Source organism: Meleagris gallopavo, chromosome 14 (genome assembly GCF_905368555.1).
Source record: "Meleagris gallopavo chromosome 14, MGAL_WU_HG_1.1, whole genome shotgun sequence".
NCBI classification, from domain to species: Eukaryota; Metazoa; Chordata; class Aves; order Galliformes; family Phasianidae; genus Meleagris; species Meleagris gallopavo.
The window spans coordinates 11,342,357-11,360,941 of NC_139417.1; the positions used below are offsets into that span (position 1 = coordinate 11,342,357).

At 68.1% G+C, this 18,585-nt stretch overlaps 6 protein-coding genes across 17 annotated transcripts; 4 read left to right on the forward strand and 2 right to left on the reverse strand.

Moving 5' to 3' along the window:
• Positions 1-98: 98 nt before the first annotated feature.
• On the reverse strand, positions 99-1,993 carry RPUSD3 (RNA pseudouridine synthase D3). Of its 2 annotated transcripts, XM_085235490.1 has the most exons (9): positions 1,858-1,993; positions 1,416-1,483; positions 1,291-1,335; positions 1,128-1,224; positions 951-1,058; positions 796-880; positions 589-715; positions 370-512; positions 99-300 (listed from the first exon to the last, which is right to left on the reverse strand). In XM_085235490.1, exons 1-9 carry the CDS (start codon positions 1,920-1,922, stop codon positions 121-123), a joined length of 918 nt encoding a protein of 305 aa, XP_085091616.1. In that variant the 5' UTR covers positions 1,923-1,993; the 3' UTR covers positions 99-120. The 2 variants fall into 2 exon arrangements, with proteins under 2 accessions (XP_085091616.1, XP_085091617.1); XM_085235491.1 differs by lacking the exon at positions 1,291-1,335.
• Positions 1,949-3,206, forward strand: JAGN1 (jagunal vesicle mediated transporter 1). Of its 6 annotated transcripts, none has more exons than XM_085235502.1 (3): positions 1,949-2,085; positions 2,278-2,372; positions 2,577-3,206. In XM_085235502.1, the coding sequence occupies exons 2-3, from the start codon at positions 2,284-2,286 to the stop codon at positions 3,037-3,039; spliced, it is 552 nt and encodes a 183-aa protein (XP_085091628.1). In that variant the 5' UTR covers positions 1,949-2,085; positions 2,278-2,283; the 3' UTR covers positions 3,040-3,206. The 6 variants fall into 6 exon arrangements, with proteins under 6 accessions (XP_085091628.1, XP_085091629.1, XP_085091631.1 ...); XM_085235503.1 differs by having other exon boundaries at positions 1,968-2,093; XM_085235505.1 differs by having other exon boundaries at positions 1,970-2,085; positions 2,263-2,372.
• A 16-nt stretch (positions 3,207-3,222) lies between these two features.
• On the forward strand, positions 3,223-6,866 carry IL17RE (interleukin 17 receptor E). The gene is made up of 16 exons (XM_085235450.1): positions 3,223-3,445; positions 3,537-3,552; positions 3,814-3,969; positions 4,084-4,181; positions 4,251-4,374; positions 4,441-4,580; positions 4,653-4,721; positions 4,812-4,878; positions 4,949-5,130; positions 5,233-5,280; positions 5,354-5,399; positions 5,480-5,628; positions 5,700-5,768; positions 5,864-5,915; positions 5,988-6,089; positions 6,238-6,866. Exons 1-16 carry the CDS (start codon positions 3,338-3,340, stop codon positions 6,864-6,866), a joined length of 2,055 nt encoding a protein of 684 aa, XP_085091576.1. The 5' UTR covers positions 3,223-3,337.
• IL17RC (interleukin 17 receptor C) lies at positions 6,800-10,887 on the forward strand. Of its 4 annotated transcripts, none has more exons than XM_085235425.1 (16): positions 6,800-7,474; positions 7,507-7,690; positions 7,766-8,061; positions 8,151-8,262; positions 8,351-8,395; positions 8,499-8,638; positions 8,735-8,794; positions 8,926-8,980; positions 9,087-9,271; positions 9,343-9,393; positions 9,470-9,640; positions 9,698-9,781; positions 9,859-9,916; positions 9,985-10,080; positions 10,153-10,191; positions 10,283-10,887. In XM_085235425.1, the coding sequence occupies exons 1-16, from the start codon at positions 6,950-6,952 to the stop codon at positions 10,867-10,869; spliced, it is 2,688 nt and encodes an 895-aa protein (XP_085091551.1). In that variant the 5' UTR covers positions 6,800-6,949; the 3' UTR covers positions 10,870-10,887. The 4 variants fall into 4 exon arrangements, with proteins under 4 accessions (XP_085091551.1, XP_085091552.1, XP_085091553.1 ...); XM_085235426.1 differs by having other exon boundaries at positions 9,713-9,781; XM_085235427.1 differs by having other exon boundaries at positions 7,459-7,600; positions 7,669-7,690.
• A 47-nt stretch (positions 10,888-10,934) lies between these two features.
• CRELD1 (CRELD disulfide isomerase 1) lies at positions 10,935-14,025 on the forward strand. Its single transcript, XM_085235477.1, is given in 11 exon segments — positions 10,935-11,194; positions 11,196-11,256; positions 11,762-11,844; positions 11,912-12,022; positions 12,102-12,193; positions 12,271-12,447; positions 12,539-12,634; positions 12,717-12,800; positions 12,905-13,000; positions 13,078-13,221; positions 13,288-14,025. Coding segments are annotated over 11 exon segments (1,410 nt in total). The 5' UTR covers positions 10,935-10,949; the 3' UTR covers positions 13,509-14,025.
• Positions 14,026-14,065: 40 nt separating this feature from the next.
• PRRT3 (proline rich transmembrane protein 3) lies at positions 14,066-17,883 on the reverse strand. Of its 3 annotated transcripts, none has more exons than XM_085235424.1 (4): positions 17,720-17,883; positions 16,345-17,283; positions 16,131-16,271; positions 14,066-15,844 (listed from the first exon to the last, which is right to left on the reverse strand). In XM_085235424.1, exons 2-4 carry the CDS (start codon positions 17,261-17,263, stop codon positions 14,163-14,165), a joined length of 2,742 nt encoding a protein of 913 aa, XP_085091550.1. In that variant the 5' UTR covers positions 17,264-17,283; positions 17,720-17,883; the 3' UTR covers positions 14,066-14,162. The 3 variants fall into 3 exon arrangements, with proteins under 3 accessions (XP_085091550.1, XP_085091549.1, XP_085091548.1); XM_085235423.1 differs by having other exon boundaries at positions 17,606-17,883; XM_085235422.1 differs by having other exon boundaries at positions 17,637-17,882.
• Positions 17,884-18,585: the final 702 nt, after the last annotated feature.

An 18,585-nucleotide genomic window follows, 5' to 3' on the forward strand; every position in this document is an offset into this window, starting at 1 on the left:
TCATGGGGAGGGAGAGGGCTGCGGTTACCAGTGCTGACTCAACCCCCGGGGGGGTTACACAGGAAAGATGTGGGGAGCGCAAATGGGACAGATAAATGTTGTTTGTTGGCATGCCGAGATTTAATGGGGAGGGAGAGGCGGGGAGGGCAGCCCCAGCAGGCGTAGGGTGCGCAGGAAGTGGGGAGGGGGGGGAGCACACAGCACTGTGTGAGGCAGCACCAGCTGCTGCAGGTGGAGATGCAGGGGCAAGTGGTGGCGTGGGGACAGCTGCAGCCGGGACATCAGCTCTGCATCCAGCACCTGTGGGGGATAATTTTTTTTAGGAAAGTGCAGCATAGGGCAGCAGTTCTCCTCCATCGTGCTGCTTACCTGTGTGTGGGGTGTGGGGGTCTCCTGTGGGGGCAGCAGGAAAGGCTCCCCCAGCACTGTGCCCACGCGGGATGCGTGCTTGTGGTCACCCAGCGCCGGGCACAGCAGCAGTGTCAGGTGCACCTGGAGCTGCTCGGGGAAAGCTGCAGGGAGGGAAGGACGTGGGGTTGGTGGCACTGTGGGGTGGTGGTAATGGAGGAGTGTAGGGGGGGCACTCACCCGTGCGAGGCTGCAGCTGGAGCAAAGCGCAGCCCCCTGCTGCTCCCAGCAGGCGGTAGCGGGTCAGGGTGTTCTTCACCTCTCTGCGGGTCACACTGCGGTGTCCTGGGGATGGCACTGCCACCACCTGGGGGGTGGGGGTGCACAGCTTAAGCACCAACCTCTACCCCCCCCCCCTCCTCCCAGATTCCCCCATGTACTCCTTACCACAGCTGTGTCTCCTTTCTGCTGCCAGCACAGCCCCACACGGATCTCACCCTCTGCCTCTGCCGGGACTCCCACAGTGACAGCACTGAAGGGACATAATAAGAGGGAAGAGCCTCACAGTGTTGGGGAGGTAGACTCGTGGGGCAGGCACTCACCTGTAGGTGGCTGGGAACTGCCCCCTGCGTCGGGCGGCAGTGAAGGAGTGCTGCAGCTGCTCGGTGACACGGTGGCAGGCGGACAGCAGCACGAGGCCGGAGCATTCCCTATTGGACACGGTATCTCTGAGCCCCCCTGGGACCTCCCCATCCCAAATGCCAGACCCACCCCAATACCTGGTAGGTGCCTTCACCACATGCAGCTCTGCAGGCAGCCCCAGGCGTCGGCGTAGTGCAGGCAGCAGCGCTGTCAGGCTCAGCTCCCCGGAGTGCCCTGGGGATGTGGGGGTCAGCACCAGATGTGCCTCCTTCCGGAGAAATCAGCCCCCCCAGCACTCACCCAGCACAGGCAGATCAGTGGGCTTGCTTAGAGCCAGCAGGGCTCCTGCGGGGCGGCAGAAGGGTCAGACCCAACTCTTGATCACCCGACACCCACCCGTGTCCAGCCCCTCTCTTCTCCCTTACCTTCCCGGTGCACAACCGAGGCCTCCAGTAGCCCCAGCACGGCCTCAGGGCCCAGCGGTCGCCCCTTCCTGTGGGGAGAATGAGGTGGAGCACACGTGAGACTTCCCCGCCTCTTCCCACGCTCCGTGTCCCCATGCGTGTGCACCTCCACGTGTTCCCCGTGCCTCCAAACCTGTCCCCACGCAGCCCACAACTCCGGTGCACCTACATCAGGGCAGCCCCATGCACACAGAGCAGTGCACACACACACAGCACTATACGCACACTGCACACACACACAGCACTGCACACACACGCAGCACTACAAGCACACAGCACTGCACACACACACACACACACACACACAACACACACACACACACACACACACACACACACACACACACACACACACACACACACACACACACAGCACCCCAGGCCCGCCCCCTCCCCAGCTCACCCCGCGGCGCGCGCCCCCTGCCCCACGCGCGCCGCCACGCGCGCGGCACCGCCGCAACCCGCCATGGCCGCACTGCGCCTGCGCGGCGGGCGGACCGCAGGGCGTTGCGTCCCGCTTTGACCATAGAGCCGGGCCTCCGGGCGTATAGACAGGCCGCCCGCCTGAGGCCGGTTGGGCTGAAGCGGCGGTCATAGAGAACCGGAAGTGCGGGTAGAGCGTCTCAGCTCGGTGAGCAGGTGGGGTGCGGCGGGGCGCGGTGCCCACGGCGAGGTGCGGAGGGCGGGCCTGGGGGCGGTGGCAGGCCGGGGGGTACCGCGCCCTGCGGTGTCCCTGCGGCTGTCGTGGGTGGGTGATCACGGGAAGGTGGGATGGAGGCCATAGGGGTCCTCCTGGGGGTCTCCTCAGTCTGTGTTTCTGCAGGCAGCTATGGCGTCTCGAGGTGGGCCCCGTGCTGCTGGCACTGATGGCAGCGACTACCGGCACCGGGAGCGCGTGGCTTCGCACTACCAGATGAGGTGGGTGTCACGGAGCCTCTGCTCCCCAAACTGCGGGGCTGTGCCCTCATCGGGGCCGTGACAGAGTGATTCCCCTCCGTGCTACATCCCCATCACGGCCGTGACAAAGCCGTGCCGATGCTGGGCCGTGATGGGGCTGTGACCCCACCAGGCTGTGACAGAGCTGTGTCCCAACTGTGCTGTGACCGTGCCGTGTCCCCACAGCGTGGCCCTGAAGTCAGAGATCAAGAAGCTGACCTACGTGCACGTGGGGCTGTGGCTGCTGCTGCTGGCACAGATGTGTGTGGGGCATCTCAAGCTGCTGCCCCATGACCGCGTGGCCATGCCCTACCAGTGGGAGTACCCCTACCTGCTCAGCATCCTGCCCTCACTACTGGGCCTGCTCTCCTTCCCCCGCAACAACATCAGCTACCTGGTGCTGTCCATGATCAGCGCCGGGCTCTTCTCTGTGGCACCGCTCATCTACGGGGCCATGGAGATGTTCCCTATGGCTCAGCAGCTCTATCGGCACGGCAAGGCGTACCGCTTCATCTTCGGCTTCTCTGCCGTCTCTGTCATGTACCTGGTGGTGGTGGTGGCCGCCCAGGTGCACGGCTGGCAGCTCTACTATAGCAAGAAACTGCTGGACTCCTGGTTCACCAGCACGCAGGAGAAGAAGAAAAAATGAGGGGGGTTGGGTGGAGCCTCTATGTGCCACGCGTGGAGTGTTCGGGGGCCGCTGGCGGTGCTTCAGGGCGGCTGCTGCTGGTGCGGAGGTCTCCGGGGCTGAGCCCGGTGCTGGGGCTGCGAACGCGTGTCACCGTACGGAAATAAAGCCCCTCCCGTGCTTTCCCACTCGTGTCTGCGCCGCCGCAATCAGGTCGCGGGCGGGGCCGCACGTGCTGCCGGAGGAATGCGGCGGGGCCGGCCCGGGGCGGGGAGCCGACACCGGAGGTGGGAGCGGAGCTCGGCTACGGCACTCGGCCATGGGCTGCCCGGTGCGCTCCGTCGCTCTCCTCGCCGCCGCCGCGTTGTTGCTGCTGCCGCCGCCCGCCCGCCCTGCCGTGCCCCGCCCGCGGGTTTCCGCCAACTTCGTGAGCGCCGGGGCAATGGGAACGGGGAAAAGGGAACGGGGAGCGGGGGTGGCGGGCGGGGCCGCGCTGATCCCTGTCTCTTTGCTTGCAGGAGTGCCGGGCCAACGGTGAGTGTGGCCGCGGGGCTGTGTTCCCGGAGTGCGGGGCGGGCCAGGGTGGGGGCTCCGCGGTGGGGCCGAGATCGGAGCCGGACTTGGAGCGAGGCGATGCGGGGCGGTTCCCGGTGCGCGGGGTTTCCCTTTGTAAGGGGATCTCTGTGTGTGGGGATCCCCCTCGCCGGGCGATTCCAGTGCGCGGGGATCCCCTTCGTGAGGACTCTCCCGGTGCGAGGCACGGCCCCGTGCATGGCTCCTCTCCTCTCCCGGCAGCCGACAGCACACTGACCCGGCCCCGCTGCCGCCGGGGAGACCCCACCGGGCCCCCGCTGACCCCGCCCGCCCTGGCGCTGAGCACGGCGCGGCTATGCCAGCCCTCGCTGCCCTGCCAGCCCTGCCTGCGGGTGCGTCTGGCCGTCCCGGCCGCAGGTACGGGCTGTGCTCCGGGATGGGCCCCTCTTGTCCCGCTGGGGGAACCCTGGGAGGGGGCACCCCGGCTGCGGGATCGTCCCACCCGTGTCAGCAACCGCCGGTGTCCCGCAGGAATCCACGGGCTGCAGCTCGACTTCCTGGAGCTTGGCTCTAACCGGGCCGGCTGGCTGCAGGTGTGGCAGCGGCACCAGGCACCAGGCGATGCACCGGTGAGTGCAGGGCACGCCGCAGTGATGGGGATGGGTGGTGGGGCCACACTCACCCCCTGCTCCCCATAGTGGCAGGTTCAGTTCGACTGCTTCCCGGTGGAAGGTGGGCGGCGGGTCCTGGTCACCCTGCATACCATCCCTGACAGAGGCCTGGCCATCAGCCGCAGCCACGTGGTTGCCATCGAGCTGCAGGGTAGGGCTGGAAGGGAATGGGGTGCTTGTAAGGGTTGGCACCGACTGACCCTCCCTGTGCTCCCAGGGCCCATCTTCACCTACACCTGGCTCCCTGAAGTGCGGGCCATTGAGGTGGCCGTGCCTGAGGGCCCTGCGCTGGTGGTGCGGCTGTGCCATCAGCTGGCCTTGGAGTGTGAGGAACTGCCACAGCCCTTCCACCGCAAGGTAACAGCCAACGGGATGTGGTCCCCGGGGGTCCCTGCACTCCCAGCATCTTCACATCCTCTATACCTGCAGCTCCTGGTGCCGGGTGGCCACCACGTCTCGCTGCCATATGAGTTCCTGGTGCCATGCCTTTGTGTTGAGGTGTGTTCCCTGTTGCACCCCTGTGCACACCCATCTGCACAGCGATGGGACGCGGGTGGCAGACACATGGTGCTGTGCTCCGCTCCCCAGGCCTCCTATCCACACCATGACAGCCTGCGCAGCAAGCGCTGCCCATTCCGAGAGCGGCCGGACGCCTGTGAGTGCCTGAAAGAACCCCGGGGAGGGCACACTGTCTCCTGGCCACCCTACTGATCTCATCCCCACAGATGTCCCTGACTTGTGGTCTTCGGTGCACTTCCATGACTACAGCAGCAAGGACCAGATGGCCATGGTGCTGAGTGCCAGCTGTCCCCTGCATCCCCGGGCCACCCTGTGCTGGAGGGAGGCGGCAGCTGAAGCTGCACCATGCCACAATGTCCCTAACTCCACAGCAAGTGAGGAGGATCAGGTGAGGGGACATGGCTGCAGGGCACCTGCTGGACCCCAGGATGTCCAAGGGTGCAATGCATCCCTGGGGACAGATGATGACACTCTCTCTGTCCCTTGCCAGGTGTACACACTGGACAGCGTGGATGTGCACCCCCTGCTCTGCTTCAGGGTAAGCCCCCGGGCGGTACTGGCTGGGGAGATGCCAGACAGGGTGCACAGCTGACCCCATATCCCCTCCTCAGTTCTCCTATGGGAACAGCAGCCACGTGGAGTGCCCCCACCGCACAGGTGAGCCCACGGGTTTGGGATGCTCTCCCTTCCCCCTCAGGCACACCATCATGCTACGGTGTGTGCTCTCTTTTTACCAGACACTGCTTGGAACGTGTCCCTGAGTGCCCGGGGACTGCAGCTCCGCCTGTGCCTCACCTCCCGTGTCCCCGCGTCCTTCAGCGCAGCACTGTGCCAGCGCCGGGGCGGGCGCTGTGAGCCCGAGGCTCCCGTCTACACCGTCACGCGGGTGAGTGATGTAGGACAGGGGAGCTCAGGCGGACAAGCTGTGCCACGCTGACCCTGCCTCGTGTTTTGCAGCCGGAGAGCTCTGCTCCAGGGGAGCTGGCGCTCTTGCTGCCGGTGCAGGTCCTGGGCAGCTGCGTGTTGGTAAGGTGACCCCCATCCCTGCTGTGCTGCCCGCATCAGGGTGAGGGGGAAAACCCCAAGCCTTGCCCCCCTCATCCATCTCCTTCCCCACCCAGGTCTGGCGCTCAGATGTGCGCTTCGCCCGCAAGCAGCTGCTCTGTCCCGATGGTGAGCGGAGCCCCAGGGCTGATGGGGATCGGGGAGGGTGTCGTGGCTGCCCGCTCACTGCCCCTCTCCCAGTCTCACACAGGCACTTTGGGCTGCTGGGGCTGGCGCTGGCACTGGGGCTGGTGGTGACCGTGCTGCTTCTGAACTGCCGCAGCACCTGGAAGATGCCTAATGGTGAGGGGCAGCGGTTTGGGCAAGGGCCGGGGCACCCCGAGGGCTGGGACACTCCAGGCACGGGGAAGGTCCCGGGGAGGTGGGACACTGCAGTTCCACTGGGGTTGCTCAGAGCAGGGCTGTCACTGCTGTCCCCTCTGTCCTGCAGGTGAGGCAGCACGTGGCCGCCCGGTGCTGCTGCTGTACTCTCCTGACTCGGAGGAGCACCTGGCACTGGTGTGCGCCCTGGCCGAGCTGCTGCGCGTGGGGCTGGGTTGCGAGGTGCGCCTGGACCTGTGGGAAGCGGGCGGCGTGGGGCAGGCGGGGGCCCTTCCCTGGCTCTACGCACAGCGCAGCCACGTGGGCCGCGAGCGCGGCACCGTCCTGCTGCTCTGGAGCCGGGGCAGCTCTCGGCTCTTCCGTTTATGGCGAGGGGGTGAAGGCGGTGGGGAGCCCCGCGACGCACACGATGTTTTCGGAGCGGCCATGGCGTGCTTGCAGGGCGAGCTGGGGGCGGCGGGGCGAGGCCGGGGCTGGGTGCTGGTGTACTTCAGCCGGCTCTGCAGCCCCCGCGACGTGCCGCGGCCCCTGCGGCCCCTGCCCACCTACCGCCTGCCCCAGGAGCTGCCCGACCTGCTGGGCGCGCTGCGGGGCGGCCCCCCTCCCTCCTGCCGGCACCTCCGCGGCCGGGCCGAGGGGCTGCTGCTCCGGCTGCTGGAGGCTGAGGCCGGCAAGGGGGTGAGGGGGGGCGGTTCCGGGGGGGGGCCGGGCTCCCCGCTTCAGCCTGCCGGTACCTGAGCGTCTGCACCGGGGCTGAGCTTGGGCAGAGCGTGGGCCGGCGGCCACACGGAGGACGGAGACACTCGATGGAGCCGGGCTGAATGAGCGGCTGCAGGAGAGCGGCCCGGACCGGACCGGAGCGGGGCTGGAGCGCGGGCACAGCCCTGGGGCTGGGCAGCCGGGCTTCCAGCAGGGCCGGCTGTGGAGGAGAAAGCGGGCCTCGCACGGGGCGGCCACGGCTGGGAGAGGCGGCTGGGCAGCTGCTGTCACCTCGGGGTGCCCGGCACGGCCCAGACGGGCTCCTCACGCCTGGTCGTGGCTGCGTCGAATGGAATAAAAGCGCTGTTTACGTTTCCCTGCGTAGCTTGCTCTGGTGCTTTGGGGCTGCTGGCCCGGTGCGCTCACCCCAGGGCGAGCGCCGGCAGCACTGCAACCCCGCGCCCGTCTGGGGCAAACCGGGCCCCGCCGCTCCACGCGACTGCAGGAGCCCGGTCTGCGGGATCCGTGCGGGGCAGAGCGGGGCAGAGCGGGGCAGGCCCCACCCCGGGGCGGTCCCGGGAGCTCGGGAGCGGAGCAGGAAGCGGGAGTCTGCGGTGGTGGCGGCGGCGGGGCCCGTGGGCTGGGAGCGGGGCCGTGGGGCCGGGGCCATGGGGTGCCCCGGCCCCACCGGGCGCGCCCCGGGGCTGTTGCTGCTGCTGCTGCTGGCGGCGGGCGGGCGCGGGGCTCCCCGCGACACCGTGATCTGCTCGCAGGTGTGTCGGCGTGGCGGGGGCAGCGGGGCCGCGGGGCCGGGCCGCGTCCTCACGTCTCCTGCCCGCAGGGCCTCGCCTGCCGCCTGCTCGGTAAGTGCCCGCGCCGCGGCCCCGCTGCCGGGCGGAGGGGACCGGCGCTGACGGGGTCCCGCTCTCCCCCCGCAGACGCCGACGTGCTGTGCGGGACGGAGCCCGCGGCGCCGGGCCCGGGGCTGGCGCTGCTGGGGCTGCGTCTGGAGCCGGCGCTGCGCTGCGCGGAGCCGGACGGCTGCTCGCCGTGCCTGCGGGCTCGGCTGCGCCTGGGCCTCGAGCCCGAGGACGGCGCCGGTGACGCGGGGACGGCCGCCTCGCCCCGACGCGACGTCGCGGCGCTGCTGCTGCTCTCCGCCCACGGCTTCGCCTCGTCCCGCTGCGTGGCCGTGGAGGTCCGCGCATCCTCCGCTCTGCTCGGCCGTCGCCTGGTACGTCTGCGCCGCGGTCTGGCGCGGGGGTGTGGGCCGGGGCCGTGGCACGTGGGCTGTGGGAACTGCGCTGTGGTTTTCCTGTGCAGGGCTCGGTGCAGTTCCGCTGCTTCGAGGCACCGCTGGGCTCGGAGCTGCACGTCGCCGCCTACGGCAGCGCACGCGGCCGCCGCCGGCTGAGCCAGAGGCGGCGGCTGCCAGGTGAGTCCCGGCCCTGCTGCGCCGCCCCACGCCCTCCTCGCCCCCTCATGCCCTCCTCACCCCCTCACCCTATTTGCTATTCCTACAGACTGCTCGTGGCCCGCTGCCCGAGCCGCCATCCCGCAGTGCCAAGGTAGGTGCCGGTGGCTCCGTGCTGGGCTCCCGGCTGGCCGTGCTGTTGGTGTGGGAGGCATTGGGGTACCTGGCACAGGGTGCCCTGAGCCGCCCGCATGCAGTGCCCAGGCTGCAGGTGTCCCCGGGGCTGACGGCGGTGCTGGTGGAGGTGCAGGTGGCCACAGTGGAGCTCAACTACACCCTGCGGCTCTACCACAACCACAGCCATGGCGCCGGCGGGTCGGGACGCGCAGTGACGGCGGTGAGTGCCTGCCCCTTTCTATCCCAACACTGCTACAGTCACCCCACTGTGGGGTGGTGTGCTGTGGGGTGACCCACATCTCGCTCTTGGTCACAGAGTGGGCCCATGAACTACAGTGTGCCACTGGAGGAGGTGCTCCCCTGCCTTTGCCTGCAGGTAGGAGCTGGGCTGGCTGCTGCAGGGACACAGAGGGAGGTGGAAAGGTGTCACCACCCCAGTGGGGCCAGCTGGGTGTGAACAACATGGGCACCCCAAATCATTTTTCTTTCTTTCTTCTCCACCCACAGGTCTGGCCAGAGATCCAGGACCCGCTACGGGCCACCCTGTGTCCTTTCTCCCATGGTACTCACACTGGGGTGGAACATCCATAAGGATACTGGGACATGGGCAGATGCTATGATGCACCAAGACCCCCGGGGACCCCACAGTGACCCCTCTCCCCATGCAGATGCAGCGGCGTGGGAACGACTGTGGGTGCAGACCCAGCTGGTGCTGCATGATGTGGGGCAGACATTCACCTGCTCTGTCTCTGCACCCTGCGACCTCCTAGCTGAGCTGGTGCCCTGCTGGAGCCCGGCACCTGCCGTGCCGTGCCAAGCCCTGCCTGGCCTGCAGCAGCCTGTCACCGGGCAGGTGAGCATCCCCATGGGGCCAGGACACGCCAAAGGGATGCATGGCACTGATGGGCTGCTCTCTGCCTGCAGGGACCACAGGAGTTCCAAGCGCTGCAGCCACACCCCAATCTCTGTGTGCAGGTAGTAGGCACCCTTGCCCCATGGCTGCCCCACAGCTACCCCACGGCCATCTTCTCCAATCAGTTCTCTCCTGCAGGTGAGGAGCAGCGGGAGGGTCCGGCTGACACAATGCCTGCGGGACTGTGAGCACCCTAGAGTGCTGCCTGGCCATGCAGACGACATTCTGTTGATGGAGCCTGGAGGGAACACATCACTTTGTGCCCTGCAGCGGGGCAACTGCACGCCGCTCGCCAGCTTCGCTGCCATGGTAAGGGTCCTACTGGTCCCCATGTGTGGGGGTACTGCCACCATGCCTCTGGCTCAGCTGTATCCCCTGCAGGAAACCGGCCGCCCGGGGCTGCTGGAACAGCAGCTGCAGGAGGACGTGGCATCAGGGCAGTGTATGCAGGTCAGTGCATGGGCAGCATCTGGCAGGCACTGATGGGCTGGCACGTGACGGTGTGTGATGTGTCCTTGTGCCCACAGCTCTGGCGTCCTGAAAACGGCAGCGGGGTCACACTGTGGGCTTGTCCCATGCACAAGTGTGAGTAAAAGAAAGGGATGCTGTGGGTGCCAGGGGCATGGGATAGATAGTGACACTATGCCCCACAGACATGCGTGCCCGCTGGGCACTGGCCTGGCTGGGGGTGCTGGTGTGCACCGCCTGCATCCTGCTGCTGCTGTTGCTGAAGAAGGAGGACGTGAAGGGTGAGCACAGTGGGGCTGCACGTGGCCAAAACTGCGTGCTAAGCACTGTGTCACCCTCTCTGCTCCCCGCAGTTTGGCTCAAGTCTCTGCGCACTGGGCGTGGTTCCAAGGGTGAGTAGTGGGGATCACTCTGTGGGGCTGGGTCCCCTACAGGGCCACCCCCCTGGGGCTCTCGGGGGATGCCACTGATGCTGTCCCACAGCCCCGCTGCAGGGACGCCGCGCACTCCTCCTGCATGCGGCAGAGCCGGTGGCAGAGCGTGCAGCCTGCGCGCTGGCAGCAGCCCTGCGCCCGATGGGGGTGGCGGTGGTGGCCGCGCCGGGTGGTGGCAGTGGGGTGGCGGCTTGGGGGCCGCTGCCGTGGCTGCACGCGCTGCACCGGGAGGCGCTGCGGGGTGGGGACACCGTCGTCCTTCTCCTGTCCCCGGCGGCTGAGGCTGCTGCCAGGCGGTGGGAGGATGCCGCCGGGGGCATGTCAAGGGCTGGGGACGCTTCTAGTGGCCCCGGTCCCCTGCACGACCCCGGCAATGAGGTGGAACCGTGCGAAGCCTTCGCCGCAGCCTTGTCCTGTGCAATCCCAGTGCTGTCTGCGGGCGCCGGGCGCTACGTGGTGGCCCGCTTGGAGCCCACGGTGTCATCAGTGCCCCAAGTGCTGCGGGCAGCCCCAGCCTTTGTGTTGCCCAGCGAGGCCGCGGGGTTCCTGCAGGCGCTGGCGGGGCGGCGTGGCTGCCGGCTGGAGCCCCACGCGGCCGCGGTGGCGGAGAGGCTGCGGAGGGCGCTGTGTGAATAAAGAACGATGCGGCCCGAAGTCTTTGGTGTGGCTGTGAAAAAAGGGCGGTGGCGCCTTTAAGGCGGCTCCGGGAGGGCTGTATGGATTGGCTGCGGGAGGAGGGGCGGGACGTGACGCGCGGCGCCGATTGGCGGAGGGAGGTGGGAGCTGAGTCAGCGGGCGCGGCGCACGCCGAGGGGCGGGGCTGGAGGATGGGGCCGCGGCGGCGCCTGGCGGCCGCGCTGCTGCGGTTGCCGGGCGGGCGCGGGGGGGCCCGGCTCGGGGCCGCGCTGCTGGGGGCCGCGCTCCTCGGGGGGTCCTCCTGGGGGCAGCGGGCAGTGAGACCCCCCGGGGGACGGGGCCGAGCCCTGCCGAGCCTGCCGTGGCCTCGCCGAGAGCTTCAGCAGGGTGCGGAGCTGGGGCGGGGGGGGAAAGGGTGGGGGAGGACAGCACGGCGGGGAGATGGGGAGGGGGAGCACGGGGGTGGTGGGGTGGGGGTGTATGGGGGTGGTGGGGGACGTGGTGGTGGAGGCCACGTTAGTGATGTTTGGGGAGGAGGTTGACAACCTGTGCTGGGATCTTACGGGGAGATGACAAGGGGATTATGTAGGCGGTGCTGGGAGGGGGAAGAACGGGGTGGCGGCGTGGAGGGCACGGAGGGTGGCATGGTGTGGAGGAGGGGGACGAGGAGAGACACGGTTTTGGGAGGGGATGGGTGATGTGGCTGGGGGAGACACAAGAGGTCATATGGCTTTTGGGGGGATGGAGGGGGATGGCCTGGGAATGACGGAGTGCAGGAGAGGACAGTCCTGGGGAACTGGGCTGGGGGTCACCCTGTGGGGGCTGTATCCATGGTGGGGGGGCTCAGTTGTGGGGTCCTACGGTGTCTGGGCCACCCCCCCTGCATGTCCAGGGAATGGAGCGAACAGAGCACGAAGGCTTCGGTGGGGGCAACACGGCCTGGGAGGAGGAGAAGCTGGCCAAGTACAAGCACAGGTGAGTTGGTGTGCACTGTGGGGACAGCCCTCAGAGACTCTCCGTAACCGTCAGCATGACCCCACAGTGAGACACGGCTGCTGGAGGTACTGGAGAGCGTGTGCCCCCCCCAGGACTTTGCCTGCCACCAGCTGCTGGAGCGCAGCGAGGAGCATGTGGAGCAATGGTGGTTCCATGAGTGAGTGGGGGACACGGGGCTGAGGGAGGGGGTACAGGGGGACACAGGGCTTGAGTATTGTGTGTGTGTGTGTCCCCAGGCGACAGCAGCACCCCGACTTCTTCCAGTGGCTGTGCATGGAGCGCCTGGCGCTGTGCTGCCCACCCGGCACCTACGGCCCCGACTGCCTGCGTGAGTCCTGCAGTGAGCACAGGGGAATGGAAAGGGGGGTGCCCCATGTTCTCACCTTCCCCCCTATGTCCTCGCAGCCTGTGCCGGTGGCCCCCAGCAGCCCTGCAGTGGCAACGGGCGCTGTGATGGAGAAGGGACGCGGGGTGGCACCGGGCTGTGCGTCTGCAGCCCTGGCTATGGCGGTCCTTTCTGTGCCGAGTGCGGAGATGGCTACTATGAGGCATCACGCAACCAGAGCCAGCTGCTGTGTGCCGGTAAGCACCGTGCTGTGCTGTACTGAGGGCTTTGTGCCCACCTCTTTGTGCCCACTACCTTGTGCTCACCACCCTGTGCCCACCCTTGCAGAGTGCTACCCGGCCTGCGGGCGCTGCACGGGACCAGAGGACTCCAGCTGCCTACGATGCAAGAGGGGCTGGGTGCTGCACGAGCACCGCTGCATCGGTCGGTGCATGGGGATGTGGGGCTGGATATTGGGGTGGGAGTCCCGGGAGAGCGCCGTGGGTTCATTCCCTCTGATCCACAGATATTGATGAGTGCGGCACGGAAATGGCACACTGCAGGGCCAACCAGTTTTGCGTCAACACTGAGGGCTCCTACGAGTGCCGAGGTGTGAGGACAGAGGGGTAGCAATGGGGTGGCAATGTGGGGTGGCCCCCTTCAGCTGTGGCAGCCCCCCATCTTCCTTTCTGTTTCCTCCTCAATACAACGCAGATTGCTCTACTGCCTGCATCGGCTGCATGGGCGCAGGGCCGGCGCGTTGCAAGAAGTGCAACAAGGGCTACCGACGGGATGGGGCCAAGTGCCTGGGTGAGTGCTCTTGGCACACCTGTAGGGGGGATGTGGTGCCCAGTGCCCCCATGCTGCTACCTGGGTGCTCCCTGCAGACGTGGATGAGTGCGCCAGCAGCGAGGAGCCCATCTGCACGGGGCTGCAGGAGGTGTGCGAGAACACGGAGGGCGGCTATCGCTGCGTCTGCGCCCCAGGCCACGTGCGCAGGGATGGGCAGTGTGTGGAGGACAAACCCCCTGGTATGGCATGGATTTGGGGAGGGGGGCACGGAGGGATGCTCTCACCCACCACTGTCATCCTTGCAGACGCCCCGGAGAAGGGATTCTTTGACGACGTGACGGATGATGAGGTGGTGGTGCTGCAGCAGATGTTTTTCGGGGTGATGATCTGCGCCCTGGCCACGCTGGCTGCCAAGGGTGACATGGTGTTCACTGCCATCTTCATCGGTGCTGTGGCCGCCATGGCCGGCTATTGGCTGTCTGACCGCAGCGACCGCGTCCTGGATGGCTTCATGAAGGGCAGATAGCTGTGGGTGGGGGGTTGTGCGTGGGGCCCTGCATGTACCCCCCCACTGGTAAGAGTAGGGACCTCGTCCTCCCCGCCTTGTCCTATGCAGAAGTGGGGTCCTACAGGCGCAGTGCTGCTGGGGGGGCACAGCATGCTGCCCCCCACCTCTCGCGTGTTGGGGCACTCTGCCATAGGGATTGGGGTCCCCCCTCCTAGCACAGCACGGAGGACAGGGAGAGGAGAAGGGGGGGCAGGGTCCCCCCACCCCAAGCTCAGCTCCCCATCCCTAAATCCCCTTCCTCGTGTTCCCAGGGTAGAGCCCTTGCGCCTCCTCTCCCCAGCCCCTGTGTCCCCAGACAGGGCGAGTGTGGGTGGGAAGGTTGGGGGGTGGCAGTGGCCCTCAGCCCAACGCTGGTCCTGTGGGGACCCCTCTGGATGCATGCACGTGGCCATCGCATTCGTCCGTGGTCTGTCCGTCCGTCGAGGTGTGCTCATATCTGTGTGTGTATCTCAGGAATTAAAGCTCTGCACACCCACCATGGCTGCTGGGGGGCACAGGGCGTGGGCGCAGGGGCGTTCTGGTTGGTCATAAACTTTATTTCTCTTTTTTTGGCACAAACGGAGCTGGCTGAGGGTCACAGCAGGAGGGAACGTGGCTGTGCGAGGTGACACCTCAGAGCTCAATGGTGTCGCTGGAGAGGCTGCGGGCGTCCACCTGCCTGCTGAGCGCCAGGAAGCTGCGCCGCGCCTCGGGCTCGGAGCCGGGGGGCTGCAGGGCCGGGGGGGTCTCCTGGTGGGCCAGCAGCTGCGCCCGGCTGGGCGCCTCCTCCAGCGGCAAGCTGTCGGGCGAGGACAGGCCGTGCCGCCACGGGTTCCAGCTGATCTTCAGCGAGAAGCTCTCCATGGAGCTGACGGACACGTCGGCCTCTCCGCGGGGCAGCTCGGTCAGGGAGCTGCAGCGCGCCATGCTGGCTTGGGGCTCAAAGGTGCGGATGGAGGCCCCGGAGCCGCGGCGCGGCCGCCCGAACAGCCCCTCACGCAGCAGGTGCCGGCGGCACAGCGCCTGGTCGATGCTGCGCCGCAGGTCGATGGGGGACGGCGGGCGGAAGACCAGTTCCCCCAGCGAGGCCGAGGAGCCGTGCTCGCGGATGGCTGCCACCGCCACGTTGGGGCACTTGGGGCTGAGGCCCGGTGTCCCCGCAGCCGCGGCCGCGTTGCTGTCCTTCAGCGCCCGCAGCGGGAGCTGCTCGGCCGGGTTGCGGATGAGGCTCTTGGAGATGTCTCCGGTGGGCGCGTGCTCGTAGCAGTTGTTGGGGTATTCGGGCGCTTGGGCCTTGCGCCCGGCGCAGAAGTACCGCACGGCTTTGGCCCAGCACGAGTGTCCCACAGCCTCCTCCCTCCGTCCCCGCCACAGCGGCTCGGCCGCCCCCAGCAGCACCGCCAGCCCTACGCCCGCCTCTCCCGCCCGCATCCATCCCATTGCCGCCCAGCAGGGCCACCCGCAGCGCCCGGCCGGGCCCACGCCGCCCCGCAGCCACGCGGCGCTGAGCAGCTGCAGCGCGCAGCACGGCACCCCCAGCAGCCCCGCCGCCAGCAGCGCCCGCGCCCCGCATCGCAGCCCCTCGCGACGGGTCCCCCGCCAGCCGCCCCGCAGCCCCCCCAGCAGCAGCAGTGTGGCGAACGCGCAGCCCACCCCGTGCAGCGCTAACCCTGCGCCTAAACCCCATCGTGGCCACAGCAGATCGGCCGCCACGGGGGCGAGGCACTGCAGCACGGCCGCGACCCCGAGCGCGGGCAGCCCCCCCAGGGAGGGGGGCAGCAGGCAGAGCTGTGCCACGCGCTGCAGGCGGCCCAGCAGCAGAGCGAAGGCTGCCAGCAGCAGCGTGAAGGGCACGGAGCAGAGCAGCAGCACGCAGCGGTGCGGCAGCCGGCCCCGCGCCCCATAGGGATCCAGCAGCAGGAAGGTGCCCCGCAGCAGGCTGGCGGCCAGCAGCAGCCCCGCGGTGCCCAGCAGTAGGGCGCAGTGGGGTGGGCGCTGCAGGATGGTTCCCCCCAGCCCCGCTATGCAGCCCAGCGCCAGCAGCAGGCACAGCGCGGCCCCCACGTAGGCGTGCACGGCCCAGGCGACGCGAAGGGGACGGCGTAGCTCAGCCCAGCCCGCTGCTGTCGTGTTGGAGCTCCCAGCAGTACACGAAGCCCCCGTACAGATGCTGGGCTCCGTGGGGGGCTTGCTGGGCTCCGGCTTCATGGGACGCCATGGGGCGCGCTGCGTCGTCACCCGTACCACTCCCTGCCGCCACGTGGCTGAGGGCACTGCGGTGCTGCTGGCGGCAGGGGGCTGTGTCCCTGCGGCGTCTGCAGGTAGAGAGGGGGCGGTTCGTTAGTGGGGTGCCCCATATGTGGGTCTATTGTGATGGCCAGTGCTCCAACTGAGTGCACTGTCTCTGACCCCACAGGGAAGCCCCCTCCTGCCTGGCTCTAACGGCGATAATCCCTATAGGCAGTAGATTAGAGCCATCGCCAGGCACAATCCTGATTGAAAGTGGCACCTCGGCCCAAGATAGCTGCCATCCCCTCGCCCAGCTGGTGGTCACCCCCCGGATCCCATGCTGGGACAGTGCTTGTCCACATTGCAGCTCACCTGAGCGCCTGGTGCTGGATGGTGTTCCTGCTGTGGGGCGCACTGTGGGCACGGTAACCTCGGTGGCATTGGGGATGCTGCCATGCCCCACAGCGCCCCGGACTCGCTGCGGGGAGCCGACATCTTGCTCAGGGAGCAGCCCTGTGAGAGAGAGGACAGCTGGCACCCAGGGCTCAATCACTGTGGGGTGTCCGTGCACCTTGCCAGCTCCTACCTGTATAAGGAATGCCGGGGGGGGACGTGCTGGAGATGGGCGGCGGTGTGATGCTGGTGCTGAGGGTGGGCTGGGGGTCCCGCAGTCTTGTTGACCTGGCAGGTGCCACATCCTCGGTGGTGGCATTGCTGAGTGGGGCTCTGCGTGTGCTCCTCTGATGGGCAGACAGCAGGCGGGTCCAGGTCTCAGCCCTCACCTCCTGTGCCATCTTGGGTGACAGTCCACGGAATGGGGCTCTGTGCTCCCCCAGGGTGGAGGCAGGAGCAGTGCTGAGGTGACCCCATAATTCCTGCTTGCTGCTGCCCGCAGCTGCTGGCTGTCCCCAAGTGTGCGTGGCTGCTGTGACCGCTCCGGTCCCCATTGCCGGCTCTGGGGTCAGGGCAATGGTGGACATGGTTGGCTGAGGGCTGGGAGTGCTGGCTGGCAGGGATGCACTCTGCTCAGATGGGAGTGTCCCCTGACCTGCCCAGGGTGGCCCCGTGTCCAGGGGCACCTGGGGGGAAAGCATCTCTGGTGTGGAGCTGTGAGGCAGCTCTGTCTTCCCCCTAGGGCTGTCCTGGCCTTCGGCCTCTCGTCCTTGCCAGGTAATGAAGGACTCCTCTACCACAGCCAGGGTTGTGTCACCTGCCAGGCTTGCCCCTGTCACCCGAGGTGTCCTGGTAACAGTGCCCAGCTGTGGCAGTTGAGACCAGCGCACAGGGCTGCCACCTCTCCAGTGCTCACTCTCGATGTTCCCAGCACCACTCAGCTCCCCCGATGCGTCCCAGGCTGGAGGTGTCCCCAGGTGCCCCCAGGACGGGACGTGCAGGGGTATCCTGCCCTGCTGTGATGTCTCATCTGGGGACAGTGTCTCCTGAGCCATGGTGGAGACCCTGTCAGCCAGGAGCAGCGCCCAGGTGATGAGCCACACTGCAGCCATGGTGAGCCTTCACCTTCACCCTGCGGGGACAGGGGGTTGGTGAATGGGAGTGACGCTGCCTGGGGGTGGGGACTGTCCCTGTTTCCCTGCACTGGGGCCTGTGCCCAGCTGTGCCCCATCCCGGGTGGCTCCTGGCTGCTTCCCAGCTGGGCCTATTCCCGGTGTCCCCGGTGCCAGTAGCCCGCATTCCCAACGCTCCCATTTGCAGCGGCCCTGGTGCCGGCAGTTCCCATCCCAACGTCCCCATCCCCGGTGCTGATGCTCCATGGTGCCTGTGCTGCCCGAACACAGCATCCCCGGCGTCCCCGCTCCCGGTGTCCCCATCCCCCGTTTCCCCGGTACCGGCAGCCACTCTCCGCCGCGCTCCGTTCACCTTGCCGCGTCCCCGGCTGCCAGCCGCCGCCCGCCGCAGCCCGGGGAGGCCCCGAAGCCCGTACCGCCGCAGCCCCCGCTGACCTGCCGCTGCCGCTGCCGCTGCCGCTGCCGCTGCCGCTGCCGGTGCGGGCCGGGCTCTGCGGCGGAGCGGGAGGCGGCGGCAGGCGGTCACGCGCCGCTCCGAGCCGCGGGCACCCGCACCGGGAACCCGCCCGGCACTGGGGCGGGAGGGGCGGTGCGGTGCGGTGCGGCGGGGCAGGGACGGGTCTCCATAGGGGATGCTGGAGCGGGGCAGGCAGCGAAGGCAGCCCTTGTGCCGGTGGTACCCAAATCTGGGAGTGATGCTGCGTCCCGGCCACCCGCACCCGTGGGGCTGCGTTACCGTGCAGGGCGCCGTTCCCAAAAGGTGCCCCAAAGAGGCCACCGCAGCACCGCTGCGCCGAGCGCAGGGCCGGGGAATTTGGGCAATGCCGGCCCCACAAAGGCAGCAGGCAGGCGGCTGATCCCGGGATTAGCGGCGGGGGGAGCGGGGCAGTGCCGGCCTCACCCTGCGCACGGGCGGGCTGTGCCCTCTGCACCCCCATATCTCAGCCGCCGCGGCTCCTCCGGCTCCGCGCAGCTCCCGCATCCCCGTGCCGCCGGCGCTCTCCCGCTCTGCCCGGTGACTGAAGGCCATCTCCGCACTGCGTGTGCGTGTCTGTGTCCCGTGCCACCTGGGTGCCACCGCACCCCAGCGGGTCACCCCCACGTCCCCATGGAGGCGGCCAGCGCGGGGGGAGCACCGCTCACTGCTCTCCATCCCAAAATGCTGCTCACGACCCCTCTGTGCCCGTGGGGTCCCCAGCACAACCCTGCTGCACTTAGGCCCCGGGGTGTGCCGTCCTTGGGGCTCGCAGCAGAGGTCCCTCCAAGCTCAGCAGTGTGCTGCCGGGCTGGCAGCAGTGCAG